Below are 26,627 nucleotides of genomic sequence, written 5' to 3'. Positions count from 1 at the left end.
GGATCTGTTATTGCATTTTAATGGCGTGACTAATGTGTTCACTTGGTGGTGGTAAGACACATAAATCAATGTCAGAGCTGCACTGTCCCTCCTCCCCAAACTAAAAATTCTGATTTACAAGCTGCGGATTTTTCAGAAATCTTCCATCAACACATCAATCATCACTTGTTTTCCCTCCGTTCTCCCATCCCCTGCTCTCTCTGCCCCTCCGCTCTGCGCTTCCTGATATGTCGTTTCTTTCAAACTGGCCAGTAATCTGTTGCTCTGTTGTAATCCTGGGATTCTCGCTTTCTGTCATCGGATCTAATCTGATGTAATCTAATCTATTAGCGTGGGATTAGCCTGTAGTTCTGAATGGGGGAATCTCATAAAGAATCCCTACATTGCCTGGACTGTGTTCTGTGTTCGGTGTGGTCAGATCAGGGTCCTGGTCTAATTAAAGCTGAGGGAGGGAAAAAGAGTAACGCGTTGTAAGATGCATGTTTTCTGTATTTTCTCCATTTGGGGATGTGGGCTGTGTGTTTGTTTAAGGCGGTATGAGGTCCATTATGAACTATAGATTGATGAAGTTTGGATGAGCCAAAAGGGTTGGAGGTTGTTGCTGCTTGCGTCCTTATTCAGTAAACTTAAATGTTCTAGTCAGCATCCTAACAGCTTCCTCAGCTTTTCATAATTGAAAGTCTTCATTCTTGCTTCATACATACACTCTCCTTATTCATACGTCACATTTAGCTCCATTCATTAATTTCCTCCATTGTCCCAGCCACACTGCATCTTGGCAGTAATGAAAATTGGAATATTAATGAGCTAAGTAAGCCTTTTAGAAACCCAGGCATATAAATGTTTATCTGTGGCCAGGACGTCCAAGAAAAGCTTAGATAAGACGCATCTCTTCGGTCTTCATGGTATTAGATTCATGTGAAGGAAGAGCTGAAAACGGTAGACAAAATAATAATAAAGCAACTGACTTAGACTGTTGGTCACAGGTTTTACTTTCACACTCTCCTGACACCAGAGGTGGCCTGAAGTTGTTCTGCAGATAAAGGCCGTCTTTGTAATAACAGAAGACAACCCTGCATTTCTGTCTGGCACTATCACTCTTTCACACATCATTTTCTCACTCCCCCTGCTTTCTCCCTACACAACAGACCGAAATACCCTAAAGGTAACAAGGTAAATTAAAAGGCAGCGCGGTAATTCTAAAATTAAGTTTGTGGCTCTTTCATGTCACACCCTTCCCACTCTCTGCCAGAGCACTTGTGAGGAAACGCTTGGCCCAGAGATTCACATTCTCTCAGGCGATGCGTCTCTCTGTGGTGTCTTTAGAGTTGGTTTCGCTGCAGTGGTTTCCTCCACCATGACACCTCAGATTTTGTCAGTGGTGGCTGAGATGCCTCTTTCCCACTGAGGTGTGAGGAGAGGCAGCATGGCAAAGGTGAGAGGAGCTCACAGTGACACGCATGCACATAATCTCAGACACATTTATACAGCCTGTGCTTGTGAACGCTTTAATCTTCACACTTGCGTTTTTCTAACTTTCCTGCGCACGCACACATTTCTATTTCACACATGCGCCACACCACACTTGTACACAATACCGTTCACAGCTTGAGGAGGTGTTGATGGATTAGACATCTGGAGTTGGCTGACAAGGAGAGAAAATGAGGGAGCTCTACACACAGGAGAAAATAAGAGGGGGGGGGGAAAGAGCCAGAATCTGGAAGACAGAGAAAGGTTTAGTGAGGCGACATGCAGGAAGGAAGGAGAGAAGCAGGAGGAAACGATCCAGGCAGCAAAAAAAAAAGGAGGGAGATGTGGAGTGGAAGAGGAAGACAGGGGAGCTGAACAGAGAGGCCAAATAGGAAGATGTGTGAAAAGAGAAGTGAGACACGGGGAAAGCCAGCTGTTCCCAATCCCACTCTCCCACTGTTAGAGTTCGGCAGGATTTCCATGCTGTTGCTGAAGGATATGCCACCGTATTTGCCTGACTTTAACCTGATTTGATTACATACGTCTCCACATGTCAGAGTTAATGAAAGCACTGGGAGGGGAAGCTGCTCCAGTCAGCAGCGGCGGTTGTAATGGGATTTATGAAACCTTCGCTGGAGCAAAATGAAGTCTGTGCATGAAGATGTTGGGTTACAACATTGCGACAAGTGGAAGGCTCACTGACGGAAGCTGCAGAGTACAGTATAACCAGCTATTCAGTTCCAGGCATTTGCATCATTGGAAATTCACGCGCAGTATTTTGTAGGCAGAGGAGCAGGAATAAGAGCACTAAAATGTGTGTCGGAGCATGTTCAGGGACACGTGCTTGTGTTTCTCAAACACAACGTTTATCTGTTGTGAGGAGGAGGAGGAGCAGAGTGTGACAATGAGGAGCTGACTTCAGCTGTGTGGGTTATTGGTAACACGCTGCCTACGAGCTGAAAGGGCAAAAATGTTTCTTTGTGAATACATATATAGTTGCATGAGTACACCATGCTTTAAGATGGCTTAAAATCACTTTTTAGTCCAATGGCAGAGTCTAAAATTGAGTATGTGTTTCAAGTTCAACACACTGTCGCACAGTTTAGCGAAAGCAAATCCACTCTTCAGAGTTCACAAGGCTAAACGATGGTTGTTTCAAAGGTTAGAGGGTTTTGGTCGCTTACTTTTAGGGTCATTGCTAATGTATTATATCCTGAAAACACAACACATTAGCCTGCAACATTCACACAACATCGATACAACATTCATATTTTATCTCAGAATAGCGCTTGACATCAATAAAGTGAATGAAGAGACTTTTTGGACCAAGTCCTTAAACTATTAATCATGTTCCCCTGGCTACCTGAGCTGTCCTTTCAAAGTAAAACATCTGTGGTTTTCTACTCAAGGGAACAAAGTTTCCTCTGCCTCCCCCAGCAAGTGACTTTTATCTCTCCAGTGTTCTAAGCAGCTAAATCTTTTCCTGACAACAACAATCCCCAAGGCAAGGCATACTAAGAAAATTCAGTCACACTTTCCTCCCTGTGGAGGTAATAAAGTATACCAGCCCTAATTTATTCATACAAGCCCTAAACCGCTTGTTTTTATTTTCCACAGGTGTCATACGCGCGACCCAGCTCAGCCTCCATCCGTGACGCCAACCTTTATGTGAGTGGCCTGCCCAAGACTATGACCCAGAAGGAGCTGGAGCAGCTCTTCTCCCAGTACGGACGCATCATCACCTCCCGCATCCTCGTCGACCAGGTCACAGGTATCCATGGGGCAGCACCTCCTCTCGCTTTGCACTTTGACGTACACAACCAGGCGGGCAGTGAAGACGCACGTGATCAACTGTGTGTCTGTGTGTCCCTGATGCGGTTTAATATAAACACCCTCCAGCCACTCATGAGCAGTCAGGCGGATTGTTTAACTAACTGGATTGTGTGTTGTGTGGTCATGGGAGAGTTGGACGTTCGGACACATGGGTGATACCTGCCCAGTCCGAGCCTTTTCTATCAGAGCACCTGCTTTCCAGAGAAATGAACTAAACCAACTGTCTCAATTTTGAAAGTATTTCCAGACGTATGCAAACCCTGAGAGTCACGTGAGACCAAAAATCCATTTTCCCCCCTCCTGTGTTGATTGATAAGAACAGATAATGCAAAAGCTTCTTGAACAGGAGAACAGGTGGAAACGTTTTTCCCCTTTTTTCTCCCCAAATATGGCAGGTGAAAAAGTTTTTGTACCCATTTACCAACTAAGACGAAAATCATTCACATTTTCTTCCAGAGTTTTTTTAATAATTTCTAATTTTTGAACACATGATAGGCTATATGAACAAACTGACCCCTTACTGTGTCACGTCTGACAATGAAGGGTTTCCTTTTTGTTTTCTTTACTAACAAAACGCCAACTTCGCCGAGCTTGTAGCTGTTGGTTAATCATGAATGATGGTTTTTATTTATTTTTTTTTTTTTTACTTGCAAGTTAGCAGCTAACTGCTATTGTTAGTATTGCTAATACTGACATAAAATTTGTGCAAAGGCTTTATCACAGCAACGTGTGTGAGTCATATTCACACAAATGTGTTGATCCTACGCAGGACTGGACCATACTTCCCTTCTGTCTCTTTCGTATAAAAAGCTGTGTCAGAAAAATAGGAAAACACAGACCAGGGTTTAAAAAAAGGATTGAAATTGACCAGAAAAGGTGGATTGAAAACATTTGCTCTGCTCATGCAGTGATGTAGTACGACAATTCGTATTCGTAGTATTACAATTCACTGAAAATTGCTGCTATACCTGTTACCAGAGATTCGCAATCAAATCTCTTCATTTAAATTGAGAAATAAAAAAAAAGGATAATTGACTGTGTGGAAATAATTTTTAAATAACGTATATCAGAAAATTATGTTACTAGTATCATAATGAAGTGATTGTAATGCCATCACTCAGCCCTACCATCCATCAAGCATCAGCTAGCGAGGGAGTGACCTCAGGAGGCAACTTTTTAGACCACGACCCCAGCTGAGACCGCCACAGTAAAACCAGTCCTTAATGTGAAAGGCACAAGCTGCGCAGTATGCATGCTCAATTACACATTCCACTACATCCAAAACACAGGAATGAATCACGTCGGCCCATTGTACTGCAGAAGATCCCCTCCAGCGTGTCTCTTAGATCCATTTCAGGGGTTGTGTGTGTGCCTGCAGGCTGCAACCTGCTCCAGTGTTATGTGCAGTGTGTACTGATGAAGCAGAAAGGGAGCAGCATGCTGTAAGCCACACTCATTTGCCTAAGCAGAATAAATCACTGCTGGCAGTGAAGTGCACGCCTGTCTGTGCACACTGAGCTACGGAGGAGCGAGTGTGAGAAGAGAGGGGGAACGCAAAGGAAAGGAAAACAAAGGAGAGGAGAAAAGGGGGGAGAGGGGAAGAAAGGAAAGTAACAGAGGGCATAGATGAGCAGCGACGTGGGAAGGAGAGGAAATGAGAAGAGGGAGTGATGGGAGAGCGAAGGAGGGGGGCAGTGGAAGGGAAAGGTGAAGAAAAGGAACACATACGGCCATTTCTACCATCATCAGCACACATTCAGATGAAGTGGGTACATCTCCTGCCTCTCTGCTTTAACTAACAGACCCGTCAGACTGCCATGCTACTTGGACCCAGGGGACTCCTTAGAAAACAACACAGCAAGGCTGCAGGAAACACATCTGTTCGAGCAGACTGGTTTTTTGCATCTCTGCTCAAGTCACACAAAACAGATCCCCACACAGGCAGCACTTGGTCACAGGAAGCCAAGGTCCTGATGCATTCAGGTGTAGGCTGCATTCAAAGACAGTTGAATAATTCATTGTGCTCAATCTTGACTGGTGCGAGGCCATTTTTAAAGAGGAGCGTCCTCACGAGCATGTCGAGATAAGTGCTGCAGCAGTTCATTTCCACCACTGGGAATAATATGAACACCCTGATCAAAGGAAGATGCTCTATTGAGAAAATAAATGGAGTTTCACATAATGGTCCCTTCTCACATCCTGCGATCTAAAGCTGGAACCTAAAAGTTCAATATTCACACATTTCTCTCTTGCAACAGCATTAGATCGATAAATAAAATAATCATCTGAATTTTGCACATAATATGCTAATTTTGCAGCGTCTATTATATAACCAACAGTTAGCCTCCAAGGTATGTGTTCACTCAGTTTTGTCTTGTTTATTCCCAACAAGAGAAAAAACCAGTTACACTCATTATATAATGATCACATTATCATGAGATGATATATCTTTGTCAACAACTTTGGAAACATTTGATAGGTCGCATTAAAAAATGAAAGGCTTCTGTTGCTAATTATTTTTTTAATTCATCATTCATTAGTTCAATTAATTTTAGAAATACTTCCTCCTACACGACGCCGATTTTATGGTCCGAGATTCAGACATGAATTAATTTAAATTGAATGGAAATCCAAATTCAGCTCATTCCCAACCTTTGATCTGATGTTTGGACAATCACGTTGTGTTTCAGACCTGAATGTGAACATCACATCAAAACTAATGAAACAGTTTACAATGAAAGAAATATTTGATTTCTGACAGCAACCACTGCCACTCAGACTTTTTTTATTTGGACCGTGTATTATTTAGAAGGTGGTTACACACTGTCATTAGCGAGGAAACTATTCTGCCATGCGGCAGCGTAAAAAGGTGTACCGGTCAGCGCGCTTTTATGTATATTGAGCAGGAGGCGTTTTCACATTGTGAGCCCACTGACACCCTCGACTACACTAATTGCTATCCTAACTACCACCCTACCCACCTTCCTGAAAACACAACTACACACATATACTGTACGCACACACACAGAAGGAGAGAAACAAATACAATGTGAGATGTTCTGCAAGGTCTCCCTCGAGGATTAGGGATCAGCAGGAGAAATGTTAATGATTAATTAGATGTTAGAGTTGCTGGTGATTAAAAACATGAAGGACTTCAGAAGGTCCCTGTGAGGAGTATGCTGGCATAACTGACTCGACTTTTTTTTTTTTTTTTTCTTTTGCTCCGTTGGTATAAGGGCACACACACACACACACACACAAGCTTCTATTAAGAGAAAAATGGGCTGCAAATGAAAAGTCTCCTGTGAGCGCCAAAGATACAAGTAGAAAAAAGAGAGTCAGGGTAAGAGAAAGACACAGGGGGTAGATGGACTTGTGGTGTGTGTCTAACCCGTTCCTGGTTCAGGAAGTCAGTTACTGCTCAGGCGGGGTCAGAAGAAAACGTATTCATGGCCACAGCCATATGAAGAGTCCGTGGAGCTTCATTCGTCTGTCTTTCTGACCTCCTGGCCTGAAGGATACACTCTAAGTTGTTGATGTGACACTGATATCATGTGGTGCCTTGAAGTCTTGGCGCAGGTCATCAGGGGCTCTTCCCATATTTATTGAATCAGTGCCTGAAATCTAATTCACTCAGTGATTCAGCCTTCCTCCTGAACTATGGACTGACTTGTGACACGCCCTGACATTGTCCACAGCAGTGGCTGCATTTGCTGTGAGTGATGCACAGACAGAAATACCCAGACGCAGCGATGCTACATGAAGTCACTGGAGTCACGGATGTTCTCCAGTGACCATCGGCAGATGGGCTGATAAACCCCAGCTCCTGCTCTGCTAAATTGGGAACATGAAGTCTGTTCTCTAAATGACCTCTTCATCAACAAGATGCACCCTGCAGTCACTCTCATGCTCATCATGACAAGAAGGAACCTTCAAACGCAGCACTGTTAGCGTCGTCCGCGGCTGCAGGCAACTGCCAAATTGCCCCAGAAACTCGGAGTGAACACAACATCGACCTGACAATCACTCCATCTGTCCGTCTCTTCCTCTGTCCCTTCACCCTCTATCGATTCCTTCTGAATGGATAAGCATATTCTGTCTCTTTATCAGAGCAAATAGTGAAGGCTGGATTCCCAGTCTGGCCTTTCTTGCTAACCTTTTGGGGAAGCCAGCCAAGCCCCGATCTTGTGCTCTGGCTGCTGCTCTCGGCGAGATTAAATTTGAGACAGATAACAGATATAATATCAGAGACATCTTTGGATCGATTGTTGGCAATTCCAAGTTCTTCACCCCCCACCATCCAACCAGAGGTCAATGCTTACCTGATCAATGACTGCAAATACAATTGATCCTCAGACTTGGCTTCTATAAACGATGGCTCAGATGTGAAACTAAGTTGTTGCTCAGTGTGTGTAGGGATTGACTGCGAAAAGGCTGATGTCATGTTCCCTTCATGTGGGATTAGAGGGCAGCAACGGGAAAGATTCCCACGGTAACAAGTTGTTCGTGCCAACGTACTACTCAAGATGGTGACTGCCAGTGTTACTAATAAATGGTGTGTTGAAAAATGATCTTAGTTTGAGCTACAGTTATATGACAGGCAGAGTTGTTGCTGATCAAAACAGCATTAAATTAAGGTTTAGTTACCTTGAAATTTGGCGAGCATGAAGCATCAATTTTTGAAACCTTTTCAGACATTTTAGCAGAATTTATTGCCAAGCTGTTGTCTGCTTTAAAAGGAAAAAGTCTCAGACTTGCACGACCATGACAAAAAAAAAACAACAACAAAAAAAAAAAAACAACCCATAACATTGGTGAAGAGTTCATAGCACAAATACGCTGCTTCGCACACGGGCTGAATTGTTTATGGGGGCATTGAAAGTCCAGTCATGAAACGTTTCTTGTGCATACAGTTTTATTGGAACTTGGTGATCAGCACAAGAGCTGTGCAGCCACCGTCTCTGTCTGAAGCTATAAAGAATTTAATTATGTTTACATGCAACAATAACGGCACCGCTCGCAAAACTGTCTGAAGATTAGCTGCTTCGTGACTCAACTCGGAAGAATTTAACCAAAGCTATTTCAGTTAAAACAGAAACAGCGAGAGAGAGAGAGAGAGAGAGAGAGAGAGAGAGAGAGAGCGATAGATAACCTAAAGTGAAATACCAAAAACTACACATCTGTCATCCCCTGCAATCTGATATTTTTAAATGAGAAATAGAGACAGAGAGAGAGACATACAAACAGAGGAATGGAGAGATGACAGGCTGATAACAAGAGAGAGGAGCGTTACTTTTTATTGCCTGAGTTTTTGTGATCAAACTTTGTAAACTGAGTACAAAAAGCATCCCCATAAAGTTTGAGCTGCATGTAGATGCACTGATATCTGTGACATTTTTCTGCAGTAGTTCACTAAACATTCATACATCACTGCTCTCTAATGAGGAGCGCTGGACTCGTCCTGTGTCTTATGTAAAGCTTTCTTACAGTCATACATACAGTATATATAAATAGATGCAGCAACTGTCGATCATCAGCGCTTGTAAAAGTTGCCAAAGAGACTCTAAAGTCACATTAGCCTTTTATTTGTTGCCATCGATTGTGTTTTTCTGCAGTTGTATATTCACTCTTACTGGAGAAGTCTAATCCAAATGATGTCTGCAATGACAGCAGATTAAGCCCTCCACTCTCAGGACACAATCAAAGACAATATTCACCAAAATTTAGACAACCTTGCTGCGCCGCCTCGTCTCATCTGCATGGAGCTCATGTCTATTTCTGCCTCTCCTTTCACCTCTGTGATACGCCTTGCTGCGCTGGGCACAGAAATACCAAAAGCAACGTGAATTTCAAGGTCGGGGAAATTCCACCTTGCAGCTCTGTTTATGTTAGCCTTTCCATTACGCTGGAAACAGGAGCCCCAAAAGGCTCCTCACAAACCTGCACGGTTCTGCACTTTGATTTTCGGCCTCTCTTTGTGTTTGGACTATTTGCGTTGGCATTTACTTGTGAATCTGGATAATATGACTTTTCACAGATGAATTACCCTTCCTCTGTACAGTTGGTGTGCTCTCTTCCCTCTTGACTTAAATAATGGATGATTCCCCTCAGACTGACACTACACCGATTCCCTGTTCTCCGCCTGTCCAGTGGTAGAGAACAGAACGGTCAAGGTAACACGAGCAGAGAGGTGCACCTCCGCGGTGGGATGACTGCAGCCTCGGCTCGAGCTATCGTTTCCCATCTTTCTGCCTTTGTTTTTTTTCTCCTTCCTCTGATCTTTAGAGTGCGTGGTATCTCTGTGGTGGTCAACACACATGCGCACACAGCCACATACAGATATGCACATTGATACATATGCACACACACCAGACAGATGGTTGAAACTCTCTTCTGACAGAGGCTAAAGCACAGGGCACCTCCACTCTTCAAAGTATCCTCATATCTCCCCTTGCTGCTTTTTCAAACGCCATCTGTACCCAGGCACACTAATGTTACTTAAAACAAGGACATTGCATTTTTTTTTTCTCCCTCTAATTAGAAGACAGCGGGAAGAGTGTTTCTTTCTGCCTCTGCCATATTTGAAATCTTTTGGAAAGGCGGGTCTAATAATTTCATACAGTTGGCAAAATACAACTCTAGAAATAAAAGATAAAAGGAAGATGGAACCTGGAGAACATTTTGTGGGTTTTGCTGATGCAAGTGCGCATTGGAGCATAAACATCGCCTTTCTGTGTATCAGTGAGCATACAAGGATTAGTTTGAGAGGAAAAAGTGTGTGTGTGTATGTTCTCTTACCCAGCAGCCAGTTTTCTTACCTCCCTCCCTGCCGGGTCTCTCAGAGGAGCAGTCATTTCCCCCTGTCAGTCTGTCACTGTTTGGGGAAATGATAGTTGGTCTTAGAGAAAGAGAAGCTTTGTTTGGACAGGAGCAAGCAAAAATAGCAGTTTCCTTTGATCATCATCATCCTTTCACTGTCACTCCCTAATACTGTGTCCTATCACCTCCTCCCCTTTTGTCCTTTCCTTCCTCACTCCTAATTCCCACTTGCTCCTATTCTCTGAGTCCCTGCCGGTCCCCACCCACTGCACATCGCTCACTTCTTGTCCCTAACCTCTCCCCCTCTGCCCCCTGCCCCCTCCACCCCCAACACACACACACACACACACACTTTACATCCCTCCTCAGATTGAGGTAGCGTGTTATTAGTAAGGCAGCCAATGTGCCTGTCGGTGTGTGTCAGAGAGAGATAAGCACAGGTAGAGAGAGTTACATAAGCCTCTGTTGATGACTGTGGAGGAGAGAGCGAGAAGAAGAAGAAGAGAGAGGGCCAGAAAGACAGATTGCTGTACCTTAGTAAGTACATTGTGCTCTAATGTTGCCTGTATGGCTGGCTGGCGGTTGATAAGTAGCCCAGGCTTCTGGGGCTGGTTGAAAGGACGGTCATTAGGTTGGAATCCAAAGACTGGCAGCTTGCTTCATAAATTGCAACTTTGTTTTTGTTATAATGTTTAACGGGAGGAAAATAAACCCTTCTCAAGGTTTATTACATTAATCTAGCATGACGGAGTGGGAACAAAAAAACAAAAAAACATGGATTCATGGAAGAGATTTTTCATCTAACACTGAGCTATTCTTTTTTTTTTTCACTATGATAACTATGATCATTTTGATGGATGTGCTCCTTCATTATGAACAACATTGGTCCAGCAGTTTGAGTTAATCCCAAACAGACAAAAAAAAAAAACAGGTTATACACAGATGATACATAATCAAAGAGCCAGATTAAAAGCGGAAATGAACCGAGACGAGAACAGATACATTTTTAGCTTCTTCTTAAAGACAGCAACAGTTTGGGGTGATTTTAATGTCCATTCAGAGCAAGTTCCAGTTAACTGACCAGCTCCTGCAGATCTTCCCACCACTGTAGGCTCATGTAAAATGAACATCGCACCATTATATTATATATTATATTTTGGGCCCAGATTATTTAGTGATTTGTAAACAAGAAGTGATTTTAATTCTGTATTTGTGCGGAAGCCACTGCAAAGGTTGGAGAACTGAGGTGGCATGCTCTCTTTCCTGTCTAAGATATACACACCAGTTAACCTGCAGAAGAAAACAGTATCAAGAAACAAATGAACAGTAGTTTCGTAGATTAAAAAAAAAAACTAACTAACTCTGAAAACACTTATAAGTAGAGATAATATACAATCCTGTTCTGTCCTCAAGTCTTTTTCGTGTGTGAGTGATTTGATTTGATGTGACAACTTCGTGACAACTTCAGAACACATTAAACCTAAATGGAGTGTCTGACATGCTGATATGATGCCTGGTGAACATGATATAATGATATATTCAGCATTAGATGTGATGTGAGGGATTATGAGGATAATGACAATTGTGAGGCTCATCTATCTATGCAGGCTGATAATTTTAAGATAAAGAATTTTTTTTTGTATGAAGTTCTTCTGGGGTTTTAAAAAAATACAAAAGTGAATAGTCAGCACTGTGTAGTTGTAAAGAATCACAAACATTTTGCATCTGCACCAGTTCACATTTCACAGCGTCAGATATTCCTGCTGTAAAGTCTGACTGATGTCTTCCTGCTTTCTAGTGATACTAAAGTGAGCACAGGCTTGAACTATTACTGTAGGCTGACTTCACTCTGCTGCATCTGCACCAAAGAACATCCGTTCTGTTTGCTCCTATTTCCAGTTTGAGATCCTGAACAAGTGGATTAAATTACTTGACCAGTCTTCAATCGTGACAGTATCAAATGAACACAAGTACACACATTAGAGACGATCACACTTGTACGTGCAAGACGGCATTTGTTTGCCAGAATTAGAGATGTTGGGGTTCAACTGCTGCCTCACCTGTTTCACCTCCGTATGGTGCTTTTGCACAAACTGGAGGACACAAGTGGCTGGAGTGGCAGTGAAACAAAACCGCACACGAAAACATTCACCGTCTCACAGGCGTACACACACCCTGAAATCTTTCAAGGACGGCTCAAAATGATCATGGGCATCTCTACTCCTCTCCTCATGCTTCAGTCTCAATAGCACCTCTTAAAAACATTACTTGGGTATGTGCATGTGTGTGTCCATCACCTTCATCTGTATGCCAAACATTCGTCTACAGGCCCTCCAGCCAGAACCAGCTTAGGAGCAGCTCAAGGCCAAACAAGTGTGAGGATTAAAGGAGAAATGCAGCCCTCTCCTCTCTGAGCTTCAGCCCAGGAAGTGAATGAGCAGCACTCTCCTCTGCCTTAACCACCACTGAGGTGCCCTTGAGCAAGGCTCCTGGCGTTACTAAGGTCCTTAGAGCAGAAGACTGTTGTGAAAATGGGCCGGTTCCAATTACCAAGGTGAAGCAAGGCATTAGGGGAGTTTTAATGCTGACTAGATTTATGTCCATTAGCAATTAGAGTTAGTGACTGTAGCTCAGAAACGAGCTCTCCCTGAGCAGTCACTGTTATTTTGCTGTTGCATTCATGACAACTACAGTAATAAATTATGAAAATCGTAGGAACAGCATCGGTTGTTGTTTGCAGTGTGTAGATCCCATTAGAATTGTTATTTTTCTGCTTCTGACAAGCTAATTAAAATGTACAGGTACAGCTGGCATAAAAGGAAGTAAGGGAGGGGAAACTGTGAAAGCCTGTCAGGGGAGAGGGAACCAGAAAAGTGGCAAAAATATATATAACAGAATAATCTACACAGAATACAATTTAATGAGATCATTCAACAGGCGTAAGTCAGATGCTGTGGTTGGACTCTGTGGCAGTGTGACTGTGGTCAACGAGGACGATGAGTTAAGGATGGGGTTTTTTGTCAAAACCTTCTCGATCTGAAGTTTTTAGCTTTCACAAGAAATTTTTTTCCCTTTTTTTTAAGTTGACATCTAAGTGAATGTTTCCAGTATTGGAAAGGCGGGAAAACTGCAAGGGAAAGTGAAAATGGCCTGCTTAGTATATCTGAGTAAATAAAAACCAAAAAACAAATTGGAAATTGTTCAGTCAGATTTGTGTCGTTTTAAACTCTAAAATAAGTATATTTTTATTTTTTATTTTGGGGGAAAAGGAGCAGAAAATTAAAGCTTGACCAAAAATTTACCGAAAATGTTTTCATCAAATGGTCATCAATGAATGACCAACACTAAATGAGAGCCAATAAAATACTAAACCATGGTGAGTAAAACTGAATAAAATGCAACTCAGTTTTTCCTCAATGAATTCGAAACTAGAAGAAAATCAATTGGAGCGTTTTTCCATTTTCACACTTGGTGTGCGGGGAAGTCAACAGCAGCTATTCTCTGCAACAATGTCTTCGCTGCCATTGATACCAAAACTTGGTCATAAGTAGTGAGCAGACGTCTGATTTTGAGTTTTATTCTTGATACTCGCATTCATGATTTGCCTTAAATTAAAGGCTCTGTCTGGGACACTGGTGGCGAAGCAGGGAGAACTTAAAAAGGAGACCTAAAGGTCCTCATCTGCAGTGCTGGTTCAGATGCAGCCAGTGTTGTTCCTCGCTCGCTCACATTTCCTGTCACTCTTCAAGCTGTCCTATCTAATAAAGCTACAAAATAAGTTTCTGTATTGGATGTTTTTCCCTTAATGACTTTCAGTTTTAAGGTTAATAGATATTCCCAATGAGCCAAGAGCCACACACTTTTAGATCTTAGTCGACTAAATCTGCATTATATTTTGTCAGGCTAAAATCATGATGGAATTTCAACGACTAAAACTAAAAATGAAAGCCTTTCAGATGACTAAAGCTACATGACATTTTTGTCAAAAGACTGAAAATAAAATTTAACAGGCTCAGAGACCTGAAAAGATGTTTTTCAATAACCTTTTTTTTTTTTTTTTTTTTTTTTAAAGAGAAAGCATCTCTTTATTTTGCAGCTTGGCTGGAAAGTAAATAACCTTGTGACGCCTGCGTTGAGGAGAGAAAAGGAAAACAAAAGGGAAAGTGAGGTGGTCAAGGTGCCCCTCTGAACAAGAATTCTGGGGAGCGAGTGGCACGATATGAGCCAACGGGAAGTATGAAAACGAGATGGGGAGAAGGATGGCTTGTACAAAAATGTGGAATAACAATAAGGAGCGCTTTTTATGTGTGAGACAGAGACAGCACACAATGATGCTCAAACACAAAATTCCCCTCTTTCTCACTGCCGCTCTTTTATTCAGTCTCAGTCACACAGACATGCCTGTGTGCACACAGTGTTATGTAAATAGTCTCTTCGGCAGAGTGCTGCTGTCACTGAGCAAGCATCCTCTGGGCCATCTAGGCAGCCTCATTAAAACAAGGCACAGCATCCATTAATAGATAACAGTTCACACATAGACACACACAGTTAGAGGCACATTCAGAACATTCACAGACACCAATAAAGGACCTCCCAGGAAGCACATCTCTAAATGTCCCTCTCAGGTGGCAGTCAAAAAATATCTCCAAGGAAACAGCTCAAATGTCACTGAGAACAATGTGTGAAGAGTAAGACTGCAGCTACCATGAAGGAAAAATGGATTGTGTGTCTTAAAACGGACTGAAATGCCGCTATGTGTGTGCATTACTATTAATTACCTCCATTGACGCTCCAAACGTACTTTAATTCAGCGCATGTGAATGTGTAGGTCGGGATGAAGGCGGTCAGAGAAGTCTTTGGGAAAATAAAATGAAACTACGGTCCTCCCCGGTGGCCGACTGGCTGGTGTTTGTACCATGAAGGTTTAGTCCTGACCGTAGCAGCTCTGTGGCCTTTTGTTTCCACTTCTCTCTGTCTCTCACTGTGGCTGGCCGAAAAAAGGGCAAAAAATAACTTTACCAAGAAGCCGAGAAAAAAGGAAAACGCACACTCACACACACAAAGTAATTACCACAGAGTGTCGTGATTAAATTGGTCATCACGGTTTTTGCTTTGCCTTGTTTCCTAGAAAAAGATATGACAGAAAAATATCTTAGATCTTAGAACTTTCTGGTTTTAGCAATCACCCACAAATGAGTTTTTTATCAAGTTGCCTCATTGCTTTAGTTTTGTGTGTGCGTGTTTAATCTTTGTCATTTTCACCTTTAAATCCTCTTTTGTCAAAATATAATCATTGTTGAGTTAAATCCTTTTTTAAAATAGTTATTTTCATCCAACAGTATCTGTTTTCAAAGTTTCAAATAGTGTAAAGACTGTTTGAGAAAATAGTTTTTAAACTTTGCTGTACCCAGAAAACATACAGAACATGTCTAGATGCTACGTGTTTCATTAAAACCCTGTAAAGTAAAAGGGGCCCCTGTTTGTTTGTGATCTGCTGGCCCCGCAGGTGGCTCCCGAGGTGTGGGCTTCATCCGCTTTGATAAGAGGATAGAGGCTGAGGAGGCCATCAAAGGCCTGAACGGACAGAAGCCATCAGGTGCAGCCGAGCCCATCACAGTCAAGTTCGCCAACAACCCCAGCCAGAAGACCAGCCAAGCCCTTCTGTCACAACTCTACCAGTCCCCAAATCGCCGATACCCCGGGCCCCTCCACCACCAGGCTCAGAGGTTCAGGTGAGTACCGGGGCGGGTCATGGAGATGACCCCGGAGGAGGAGGTGGGACAGGGAAAGGGGTGGAAGAGTGTAGAGCCGTGAATTTTTAATTTAATTTAATCAGGATTACATTTTTTAAGGATGTTGTTAAGACAGAGTTTCCCAGCCTTGGCAGCTGACCCATCTTAAGGTGCCACCAAAATGTGAAGTGATTGGCTGCTCTGTGGAGTAAAAGTGAGCGCAGTCCTGCTTGGCAATACGTTGAGCAGCTCAATGTTGGTCTGTAGGAGTATGGGAAGCACGGGAGGAGCTGTTTGGGCTGGTCCTAGTCCCAAAACAACACTAAACAAAACAAAGTTGGTCTGCAGCTTGTGCTCTCTAAACATGAATCTCATGCAGATGAGCCATCAGTGTCAAACGTGCAAAATAAAACTGTTAGAAATCTGTTAGATATCTGGGTCTGTACATAAAAAGATCAGGTGAGAGGTCAACTACATCTCCAAAGCTGCATTTTGTTGAGAGACTTGCACTTAAAATGTCATGTGCACTTTTAAAAGCAACCAGAAGCTAAAGAATGCTAAATGTTTTCCAGAAAACTGATCCATAAGTTAAATGAATACTAATTTTGGAGCCTATATGACCCCTTAGTGACAAAACAATTGGAGTTTGATTCTGCTTTTCACACCAGCAGCGGCCACAGACATCGCTGTGGGTTAGAAGGGGGGATGCAGTATTTGGAGTTTTAAACTGATGACCATATTAGGTATTTTATCATTATCTAGTAGCCTCATTTCTCATGTCACATGATCATTCAAAGAGGACTGGAAATTCAGAGGGAGGAAATGACCAGCAGCTCCTCCAAATTCCCAACTCGATTCCAGAAGAATTATAAAGAGGCAAAAAAAATACCAGGTCAATCTGCTTGAAAGGTTGGGAATCTTCAGATTAATGTGTCCAACAATATGGAGCATGTATTTACTAGCAAACTTCAACAACAGAAGTAGTTGAAAAGAAAATATGTCATGTAATGTATGTCTTGTATGACTGAATGAGAAAATGAATTGCTATTTCTTATGTGAGGTGAAAACGTTGTGATACGAGTCATCAGCAGTTCTGTTGACAATGAATGCAGTTAATCAAGGAAACACGCCTGTTCTAAACAACAGGCATGATTCGGAAAACATTCGTACTAAAAGCAATTTGCAGAGATGGAACGGGGGACATGACGCCTACATGTAGAGAGCATGAGTCATAGCAAAGTATCAGCAATGATGCAACTTTTTCCCCTGTGAACATTCATACCCAACAAATACGTCCCCTTTTAGAACAACAGGTGTGAGCTCTGCGTCTGGCGCAGGTGTCAGTAAATCAGGCCCTGTGAGCACTCTGTGTGGGTCCGGATCAGAGAGGAACTGTTCATAAGAGACTGTGGGGTTCTGTCGTTCAAAACTACACATTTCCCCTCATTTCATCATGCTGCCATCAAGCCAACACATCCCAGAATATCCCCAGTGAGGCCTGGGCAAAAACACGTGTTTAATTTAAATATCGTAACTGTTTACCAAACCAAAAAAAAATAAAAAATTTGATCTTTGTCACACATTCATGCTTTGGTTATTACTGACACAGTGAACAGAGACACTGTGGAACATTGTTGAAGTGTAAAGTGTCATTTCCCACGTGTGCGACATCATGAAGTACTGCATAGCTGCATGTATTAATACCTGAAGTTTTAAGACTGTGTTTTAAATCCAATGAACAAAGGGCAAATTAAACCAGATGATGCAAAAATTTATTTAAAGATTTGCATCTTAAACTAGTTTGAACTTAATTAAATTGAGTGTTTTTTTGCCCAGGTCACCAACCTCTCTGCACCAAACCATCACTTTATACACACATATACGGTATGCAGCTGACATACTGTATATATGGCATCCTGCCCGTTCATTTCTAGCCCTTTTCCAAACACTAAAGATGATCAGAGCTTAATCTTTGGGGTCTTGTCACTTTTCACCTCAACTTCAACACCAGGACAAAAACAGGTGATCCTCTGATATTACGCTCCATCATCCCATCTGACAAAATGTTTCAGAATTGGAGACAGAATGCATACTTATACAATTTCCTCTCCCTTTCAATAACAGTAAGCCGGTCGCGCTGTTTACTCTCCATCAAAGTCAGAGCTTGGAAGGTATTTTTCTTCTGTAGCGGCTTCCCTGGTGTGACACCTGAGCGATGTAGCGTGGCTGTGTGTCTGTGATACGCCAAGCCAATTTACAGGCTCTGCAGGAGAGCTGTCGCTTCTCATCACAACTCACAACCACAGGACACTTCCTCACTGTGTCCCTGCGCTCCTGCTCGCTGCTCCCAAGCCCTCCACTAAAACCTCAATACTTCAGAAGTTATAAATGTGCTCGATGTGCACAGTCTCCTTCTTTTTTAAACTCAGAACAACAGTACAAAAGGGCATTATCCATTTTCTTATATAACAGAGAACTCTGTCAGGCCCTTCCATTGTTAACTCCTTGATTAGGCAAAATTCAAGTAATAAACGCCAAAACTCAAATACATGTCTAGTATATATGTTAAATGATGCATACATCAACGTAAATGCTACTTGATTAAATTAAAACTTCCCTCACATTCTTAACAAGGGTGCTACACAATCCAAGTTAAAAAAATACACTTATCAGAATAAAGTACAAACCAAGTACAGCTGTAATTACATCCATCCTGTGTGACTACATTATATGGGTCTGTTGTAACGCAAGTTAATGTATAATGTGCTCATATGGTCCCTCTCCAAGACAGCAAACATAATCCACTGAAGCACAATGCACCTAGCCCTAGATCCCTGCTCATTTCCGATCCTTTGCTGTTAACTAATGGTACTAATTAGCAAATTAGCCTTATTATTTCCAGGGCAGGAGCCAATTTTAATTGAACAGATTTTTCTTTCAAAAAAGAAAAGACAAAAACGCCCATTCCTCCATTAACGTGCATTGAGAGAAGGCACAAAAGCCCTATTGTTTATATCGAGCTTGGAGAGGCAGCGTGAAAAGCTGGCAGAGTGTTTGTGCGGCGAGCAGGCATCAGTGTGCATTTGTACGTGTGCGCGAGGGGAGAGAGTGCGTTAGCAGCAGGTTATTTTGTTTGTCGGCGGCCAGCAGATGTCTTACTGCTCCCAGGTCTGCAGTGTCTCTCTGCGCATCCTCTCCAATTGACTCATTTACCCACAAAGCAGTCTACTTGTCCCTTCCCACGTAATTACGGCTTTAATAACTGTACGGCCTATCCTCCACATTTTTCTTTGTTTTACAGCAGACCAACACTCTGCTCAAAAAGTTTACATCAAATGCAAAAGAGGTGAAATATTAATGTTGTCTGGCGATTTCAGCTTTGTAATCTTGGAACATTAAAATCTATCGTAAACACAATCAATTAAAAATGATCAATTGACCTCAAACAACTTGTGAGAAATTGTTAAAATATTCTTTGAAAACAAAAGATTACTGCAGTGCTCTTCAATCCAGATTCTCAATACCAGGAGTTGTGCAGGATTCATAATTTATAAGGTGCTTAACTACAATTATCTGGCATCCCGGTGTTAAATTGTCCCTGATTAGAAGACTACTGATCGGTTATCTCTAATGCGTAATATAAATTTAATTTAAAATTATTAATTTGAATAGTATTAAGAGTTATTACTCTGAAAGTTATTTATTACAACCTTATAAAACCTAATTGCTCTTTTAATTGCAATCAAATAATGTAGCTGTGTATATACATTAAGTAAGAAAATGATATTGCTTCTAAATGCTGCCTGTAGTGGAAGAGACTTTTAGATTAGCAAGTATCGAAAACCATTTCACTTCTAGTAGGAAGTTCATTCTCACCTGGAAGTTTAGAGAAGTGTAGCTGCAAGAAATGAAGGCTTCTTTATTGAAAGAGAAAAGGAGAAACAAGCCCGATTGTCAGGTCAAAGTCAGAGAGTTTGTGGTGTTTTCAGGGGGAACGAGGCGTCACCAGCCAGCTGTTGCTCAATAAGCCGTGGCCCCCGTCCATTAGGCCAGAGGAGTTAATAAGACATGAGACAGGCCAGACCCAAGTGAGGAATGAAGGTCATTGAATCACCAAGCAGACTGCATCCATCCAAAAGGGCCAACATTTCATACAGCCCACAGGTTTCTGCAGCCTGGCTCACCAAAATACGCACACGCACACACGCACACGCACAAAGCAGTTAACCCTGCCAGACTGCAATGCCTGTAGCTCGCTCGCTGAAATTATTATGAAATGAGAACATTTCCCCAAAAACGGAGCCTCTGAGGACACCCTGTAACTCAGCCATTCCACCCGGCCTGTCAGCACTTAACAGATTGACCCTCAACCACAAAGACAGAGAATCACAATTTCATGGCTAGTTTAAAGCTCAGTTGTGATTTTTGTTGGTCCACCTCATAGAAAACATGTCAATCATCACCGCCTCTCTCGCTCACCATCATTCAAATACCAAGCCATTACACTGACAGAACTCTGGATCATTTCCTGTCATCTCCGGTGTTCTCTCAGCTGAGTTAACACCAATTAAAGATCATAGTTTATGACAAGAAATTTTCATTAACCGCCATCATTTTAACAAACCATTGATGTGGTGGCATAAAATGTATGGACACCCACATTCAATTTCCTGTAACACAAACTAAGGCGACAATTCGCCATTGCGTAGCACTGCGGCTAGCCTAGCATTCTCGGATAGCTGAGTGGCGCCACCGTTAGTGCTCTGCATGTGACTGTAATACTGAACTGTGACCAGTCCACTGCTGTAGCTTTTTCTAATAATCAAAGCATTGCACCAAAAATACTGACACTGTGCTCACAGCACTCTGCTCTAAACTGAAAACTATGAAACCTTGCAGTGGCCGACTGAGCAAGTGCCGACCATACTGATGGTCCAGTAGATTGAGTAACTGATGGTAGCGTTTCCTGGTGGGGCTCCTCAGTGTAATGGGCCAACTGTAGATGGGTTTGTTTGTTCTTGAGTGAGGAGGACCATGCAGTTCCTACAGGGACTTAACATTAGTTCCATTGAGTGAGTCGACCATCTGCCCACCATTAACCCCAGAACCCTCCTTCTCTTTACAGGCTGGACAATTTGCTTAATATGGCCTATGGCGTAAAGAGGTAATTAAAAACTTCACCCAATGCCAGATGTCCATGTTGACTCAATGATTTTTCAATATCCTTTTTTCTGTTTTTTTTTTGTTTTTTTTTTTCCCGTACATGTTTCCTTGTATTTTTGCAGTCACTTTGCGTTTGGCAATTCCTTCAAGGTCAACTGCATTTTTGGTTCTTTAATTTCTGTTTTTTGTTTTTTTTTTTATGTTTTGTTTTGTTTTTTTCCCTCGTCAGCTTGAGTTGGTTTTAAAACCCTACCAAACTCTTAAGGTGTTTAAAGAAAAGAGAGAAAGAAAACAATCAGTCTTTGTTTTCAGTGGTGATGAATTTGCTTTGTTTTGATTATGACAAGTGCTGGTGTTGTTTGGATTGTTTTGGGTTGTTATTGTGTACTGAATGGATTTTGTTCTCTGGTGTAAAACTCCTAATTTCTAGGTGTGTTGTTTTCTACCGGATTCAGGTTCTCCTGCCTTGTCATTCTACAGCTATAGTCTCATTTTATTCTCAAATTTTAAATCTGTCATACTGATTTAATGGAGATACACTCAGTACATCACTAGATTAAGACCTTTGTACATGCACTGTCACCTCTGTGTGCTACATGTGCACAGAGGAAGGCATGTAGTGCAGTAATAGCTGGGGTAAGGTGTTCTGGAGCGAGGACATGGGATGAGGCTGGATGAACCTGGATCCCTGCTGGAAACAGGAAACGCTGTTTCACTGCAGACAGCTCCAGCTTTGGCACTGCTCTGCTCGAACTCCTTCCTTTCGCCTCCATGTTTCATTTTGCTTTCTTGCTACCATAGGTGTTACATAACCCGGAGCAGCAGCCACCATAGTGATAGATGTTTCATGTGCTGGCGGTGGCATCCTGCATGTTGCAAGCACAGGGGACGCCATCTGAAGTTAGCGAAACTGCTCAAACACAAGCAAAGTTTCGGCTCCAAATGTTCTCTTCGCAAGCTCTCAGAAAAAGCAATGATTATCAGAGTAACTCATTGTTAGTGATGCGATGTGGCATTCACAGGTTTAACCTTCGTGCCCCCTTTGCACAATAAGTGCTGTGCCCCCCTACTCAGACTCTTTACACGAGTTTCTAAAGGTGAAAACAATGTCTGATTCATCTGTCCTGATTGCACAGCATGTCATCACGTTAGAGGTGCTTTTCACTGATCTGAGGTTATTATATGAAAAGAAAGAGCAGAAGGGTGTTAAGAGCTGGAAATGGTTGGCTTAGAAAGAACAGAATAGATATCTGGTCAGCTACACTGTTGCTATGCAACCCCTGGTCTCGTCTGTAACATTGGTTAGCGTTTGGTCCCGCTCTGATGGGTACGCTCGCATGCACATTTACACACAACCACACACACACACACACACACACACACACAAACACACACACACACACAACTTGCTTAAATTACAGTCAGTCACATATACAGATATACACACTCATCCTCACAATTTCAGTGTGAGTTAGCTTCCAGACCGCCACCCTCGCACTGTCACGCACCTCCTCACACACTAATCACCATAAGTCTTTTTTTTTTTTTTTACGCAGCAGGAGAGGCCTGAACGCAGCCTAGCAAGTCAGACAAGACCTCGACATGTTTGATACTGGAGAAAATATTAAAAACGTCTCAGCAAGTCATCGTAGCCACTTAGTTCAATGTGAGACAAAGGACTTTAGCCTGTTATAATTTGGTGCCACTGCTCTCCTTTGGTTTAAAAAAAAAAAACGGCTTTGTATCTCAGTGATGCAGATTTATGATACATTTCATCATCTATTTAACCTGTTTCTCATGTTGTGTTATTATAGTAAACTCATAATGATAAATTCTGAATGGGGCTGGCCACCCAGAGAGTTTGTAGTCGTGTCTAAAGCAAACATAAAAGCTAGAAGCAGACTCTGCATGACCAAAGTCACGCAGGAAGGTCATAGTGATTGCTGCCCATATATAGCTGCAGGAGCGAGAGAGGGCGAGGGCCCTGAGCAGGAAGCAATGCTATCGATCAGTGCCAAAAGCTGTGGAAGAGACCAGGACAGCCTGCAGTCTATGGGAGAACTGGAGGAATATACTTTGGACCTCAATGCCACTGGGCTGTAAAGTGCTTCCATTTTCCATCTAGTTTGTTCCCCTTTCCCACCCACCCTTTTAAGGAAGCAGCCTTCTCTGAGACAGCTGCAGCAAAGCGGAAATCTCAATTAAAGCACACCCAATAATGCCTATCGTCGTTTCTTGGAGGGAGGTGGCATAAGAAATGAACCTTTTTATCTCATTTACCTTTTATTTAAAGGAAGGGTTTTTTTCCCCTCCTTTCCCTCTCCTTTGAGCGGAAAGGCAATTAAGTGAAGTCAACTGAGGATTCAAATCTCTTGCATCACAAGAAAAAGGAGAAGATTATGAGGCAAATGAGAACAGATTTAGCAGGCTGGTGCATGATCTTTGATGAATTTCTAGCAACAGTTTAATTCAACAACTTCCTGCAATTTAGCTCCTGAAGGAGCCACTCAAGGACACAAAGACAGAACCTTCATCCGCATCTCCTTCAGCCGAAATATAGCCCAGCATGCAGCCCTGCCGTCACTCTTAAAGGGAGGCCTTTCAGAAGTGAGGTGCTCAGGGAGGCTTTGGTGGTACAGTCAGACTGACACACAGACTCACACATTTCGACATAAACATACACTACATGCACATACAATAAGCATCCATGCGTGTGCATCCTAATTTGTTGTGAAAATTTGCGTCAGCGATCATAGCTGCATTTATTTTGCAGATTAAAGCCCCAAGCTAGTTATTTTATTTGGCTGCAGATAGTCGTACATTATGCAGGTGAGCACCCTGGCAAGCTTTTAGATTCGGAGGAAGGAGTCAGCTTTCATAAATAGTTGTGAGATAAAAGCCAGATGGAGACAGGTTTTTCACCACTTTGTGGCCATTTCATGACCTGCACAGACATTGAGTTTCACAGTCCGCCTTAACCTGTTCAATTAAAACCGGCTTTGTTCTCTTTCCCTTTCTTTCTGCTCTTCCTCCGTGTTTCCCCGCTCTGCCTCTCCTCTCAGGTTTTCTCCCATCACCATTGACAGCATGACCAGCCTGGTCGGCATGAACATCCCTGGGCACACGGGCACCGGTTGGTGCATCTTCGTGTACAACCTGTCCCCAGATTCTGACGAGAGCGTGCTCTGGCAGCTGTTTGGGCCGTTTGGTGCTGTCAACAATGTCAAGGTGATCCGTGACTTCAACACCAACAAGTGCAAAGGCTTTGGCTTCGTCACCATGACGAATTATGACGAGGCGGCAATGGCCATCGCAAGTCTGAACGGCTACAGGTTGGGTGACCGTGTCTTGCAAGTCTCCTTCAAGACTAACAAGACACACAAGTCCTGAACTTTAGCAGGTAGAAGCAGTTGCCCCCCGCGACTTTGTCTGCTCCAAAATTGCCCCCAACCTCCCCCCTCCTCACCTCCACCCGTCCCTTAACCCCTTCAGTCACTACCACTACCACACTACTACAGCCATCCAACACAGCAAACTCAAACTCCAACCGGAACACAAAGCAACCGACAAACCATCAAAGAAATTGAACTAGAAATGGCTTATATTATAACTTTGGACCTATAAGCCAATGTTGCCTAAGTATTACAAAAATGAAATGATGAAAATGTTCATGAGTTTTTGGAAGGTCCTGTGATAATGCAGGCTTCTCTTTGTTGTATATTCTTTCTGTTTGTTGTGGTTGTTAAAATGATTTTTCTCTTCTGTGTAAACAGTAGCAAATCCCTGTATCCCCTTATTTCAGAGAAGAGAATGTCCTTTTTAGATTGAAACCTTTTCTCTGTCTTGATTCAGGATTTGTTTTCCTTTTGTAAATCCGGATCCACTGTCGTTAGTATTATATACCTCCCTGTCGGTGAAAGGGAGGGGGCTCTTTTTTAAATTGGTGAACCATTCATTCATTTTTAGTGTGTATTAAAATCTTCCCCTTAATCAATTATAGTTGGGACTGCACAGTCCCACTTAACTCTTATGTAGAAAAAAAATGAATTTCTAACATTGTTTTTGTTTTGTATCGCAAACAAAACATAATGTCTTTCCTCACAGGGGTTCAGGGAGATGGGGCGAGGGAGGGGATGGGTTAGCTTTCCTGATGACACGTTCAGTAATTTAAGAAAAAAAAAAAAATAACACTGTTGCCAAAGAGAAGATCTCTTTGCTTGAAAAAATGCGTTTAGAAAAAGATAAAAATAAAGAGAAAGAAGATCTATTTTTATAAATGATGATTAAAATAATAATTATTGAAGAATTTTTACAAGAATCTGGATTTGAAAAAAGAGAAAAATATTTTGACTGGCTAACTAGGGGGGGCCGGGGCGGGAGGGAGGGGGCACCACCTTGTCTTGTCGTTCTGCCGTGGTACTTTATAGGATCAAAGGTTGTTTGTTTTTTGGGGAATCCAAGTTGGCAGTGATTTTGTAGATGGAAGGTTTTGTGAAAAGGGATGCAAACTGAGGTAGGTGATTTTGGTAATTTTTCACATATGTACTAGTGCGTAATTATTCAACAGCGATACCCAAAAGGGAAGGGAGAGGGGTCTTTCCAAGGCCTAACCATCCTTATAGTCCAGAGCCCAAAGCAAGAAGACCCTTTGTCCACTTGTTTTCCTGTTTTCGTCATCAGTCAATATGGGATATCAGTAAATAGATATATACACATCTATCCATTTAGAGAGCATACTATACATTATCTATATCATTTTCTTCGCTCTGCGTTGGTGAACTTACATTTGAAAAGAACTTCCTTTTAGCGATCAAACGTAGGTGCTATACTACATTATTCACATATCTTAAATATCCAACTTTGTTGTTCTATGTGTTGTTTAAAGAAAAAAAATACTTCGATGTTGGCATTGAATTGAGCTGCTGTTCTTTGTTTAATATTTGTTTATTGTTATTATTGGCCCACAGAAATCTGGTGAGACTATTTCTTTGCTGAACAGCCAGATCAACGACTTTGGGCCTCGTAAGAATCACTGAACAAATTTTTATTTTGTTGTTTTTTTTGTTTTGTTTTGGTTTGTTTTGTTTTCTCAGTTTGGCTTGCTGACTTTTAGGTTACTCGCTAAGCGTGAAACGTTTGTCAAAACTTAATGATGATTAGCTAGTTCTGTTAGTCTAGATATTTGTTTCCTTAAAAAGGATCTATGACAACTGTGTCTTTATTTGCTGTGTACAAATAGATGATATATATATATATATATAGTCTACATTTGTTTTACAATATCTACTGTACTATCTGAGTTGTCACTGTTATTTTGTTTGAGCTTGTCTTTTTCATATGACAACTTATTATGAAGTGGTGGTTCAGTTACTTAGAAAAACTTGTGAGGAAACTGTTCAATTGTTGTCATGTTGCTTGTGGAGAAAAAAAAAAAGATTTGGATTAACTTTCAGTTAACTATCGCGGCAAAAGAAACCGAACAAAAGCTTAGAATATAACTGTATTTGTTTAGCAGGTTATTTACTTACCGATTTTTTAAACTATTTATTTTTATATTTATTTTATTTATTATATATTTATTTATTGATTAATTTATCTGTGTATTTATGT

At 41.9% G+C, this 26,627-nt stretch overlaps 1 protein-coding gene across 2 annotated transcripts in view; it reads left to right on the top strand.

The window, feature by feature from the left end:
* The window catches only part of elavl4 (ELAV like neuron-specific RNA binding protein 4), a 68,152-nt gene extending 43,679 nt beyond the window's left edge, over positions 1-24,473 (top strand). For both annotated transcript variants that reach the window (XM_029499556.1, XM_029499557.1), the window contains 4 exons: positions 3,088-3,241; positions 15,629-15,854; positions 20,980-21,018; positions 24,080-24,473. In XM_029499556.1, coding sequence (XP_029355416.1) covers positions 3,088-3,241; positions 15,629-15,854; positions 20,980-21,018; positions 24,080-24,407 — 747 coding nt within the window. In that variant the 3' untranslated portion in view covers positions 24,408-24,473. The remainder of the gene's footprint in view (positions 1-3,087; positions 3,242-15,628; positions 15,855-20,979; positions 21,019-24,079) is intronic.
* The last annotated feature ends 2,154 nt before the right edge of the window (positions 24,474-26,627 follow it).

The sequence above is a fragment of the Echeneis naucrates genome, chromosome 4 (assembly GCF_900963305.1).
Source record: "Echeneis naucrates chromosome 4, fEcheNa1.1, whole genome shotgun sequence".
NCBI classification, from domain to species: domain Eukaryota; kingdom Metazoa; phylum Chordata; class Actinopteri; order Carangiformes; family Echeneidae; genus Echeneis; species Echeneis naucrates.
This window is presented reverse-complemented; position numbering and strand designations above follow the sequence as displayed.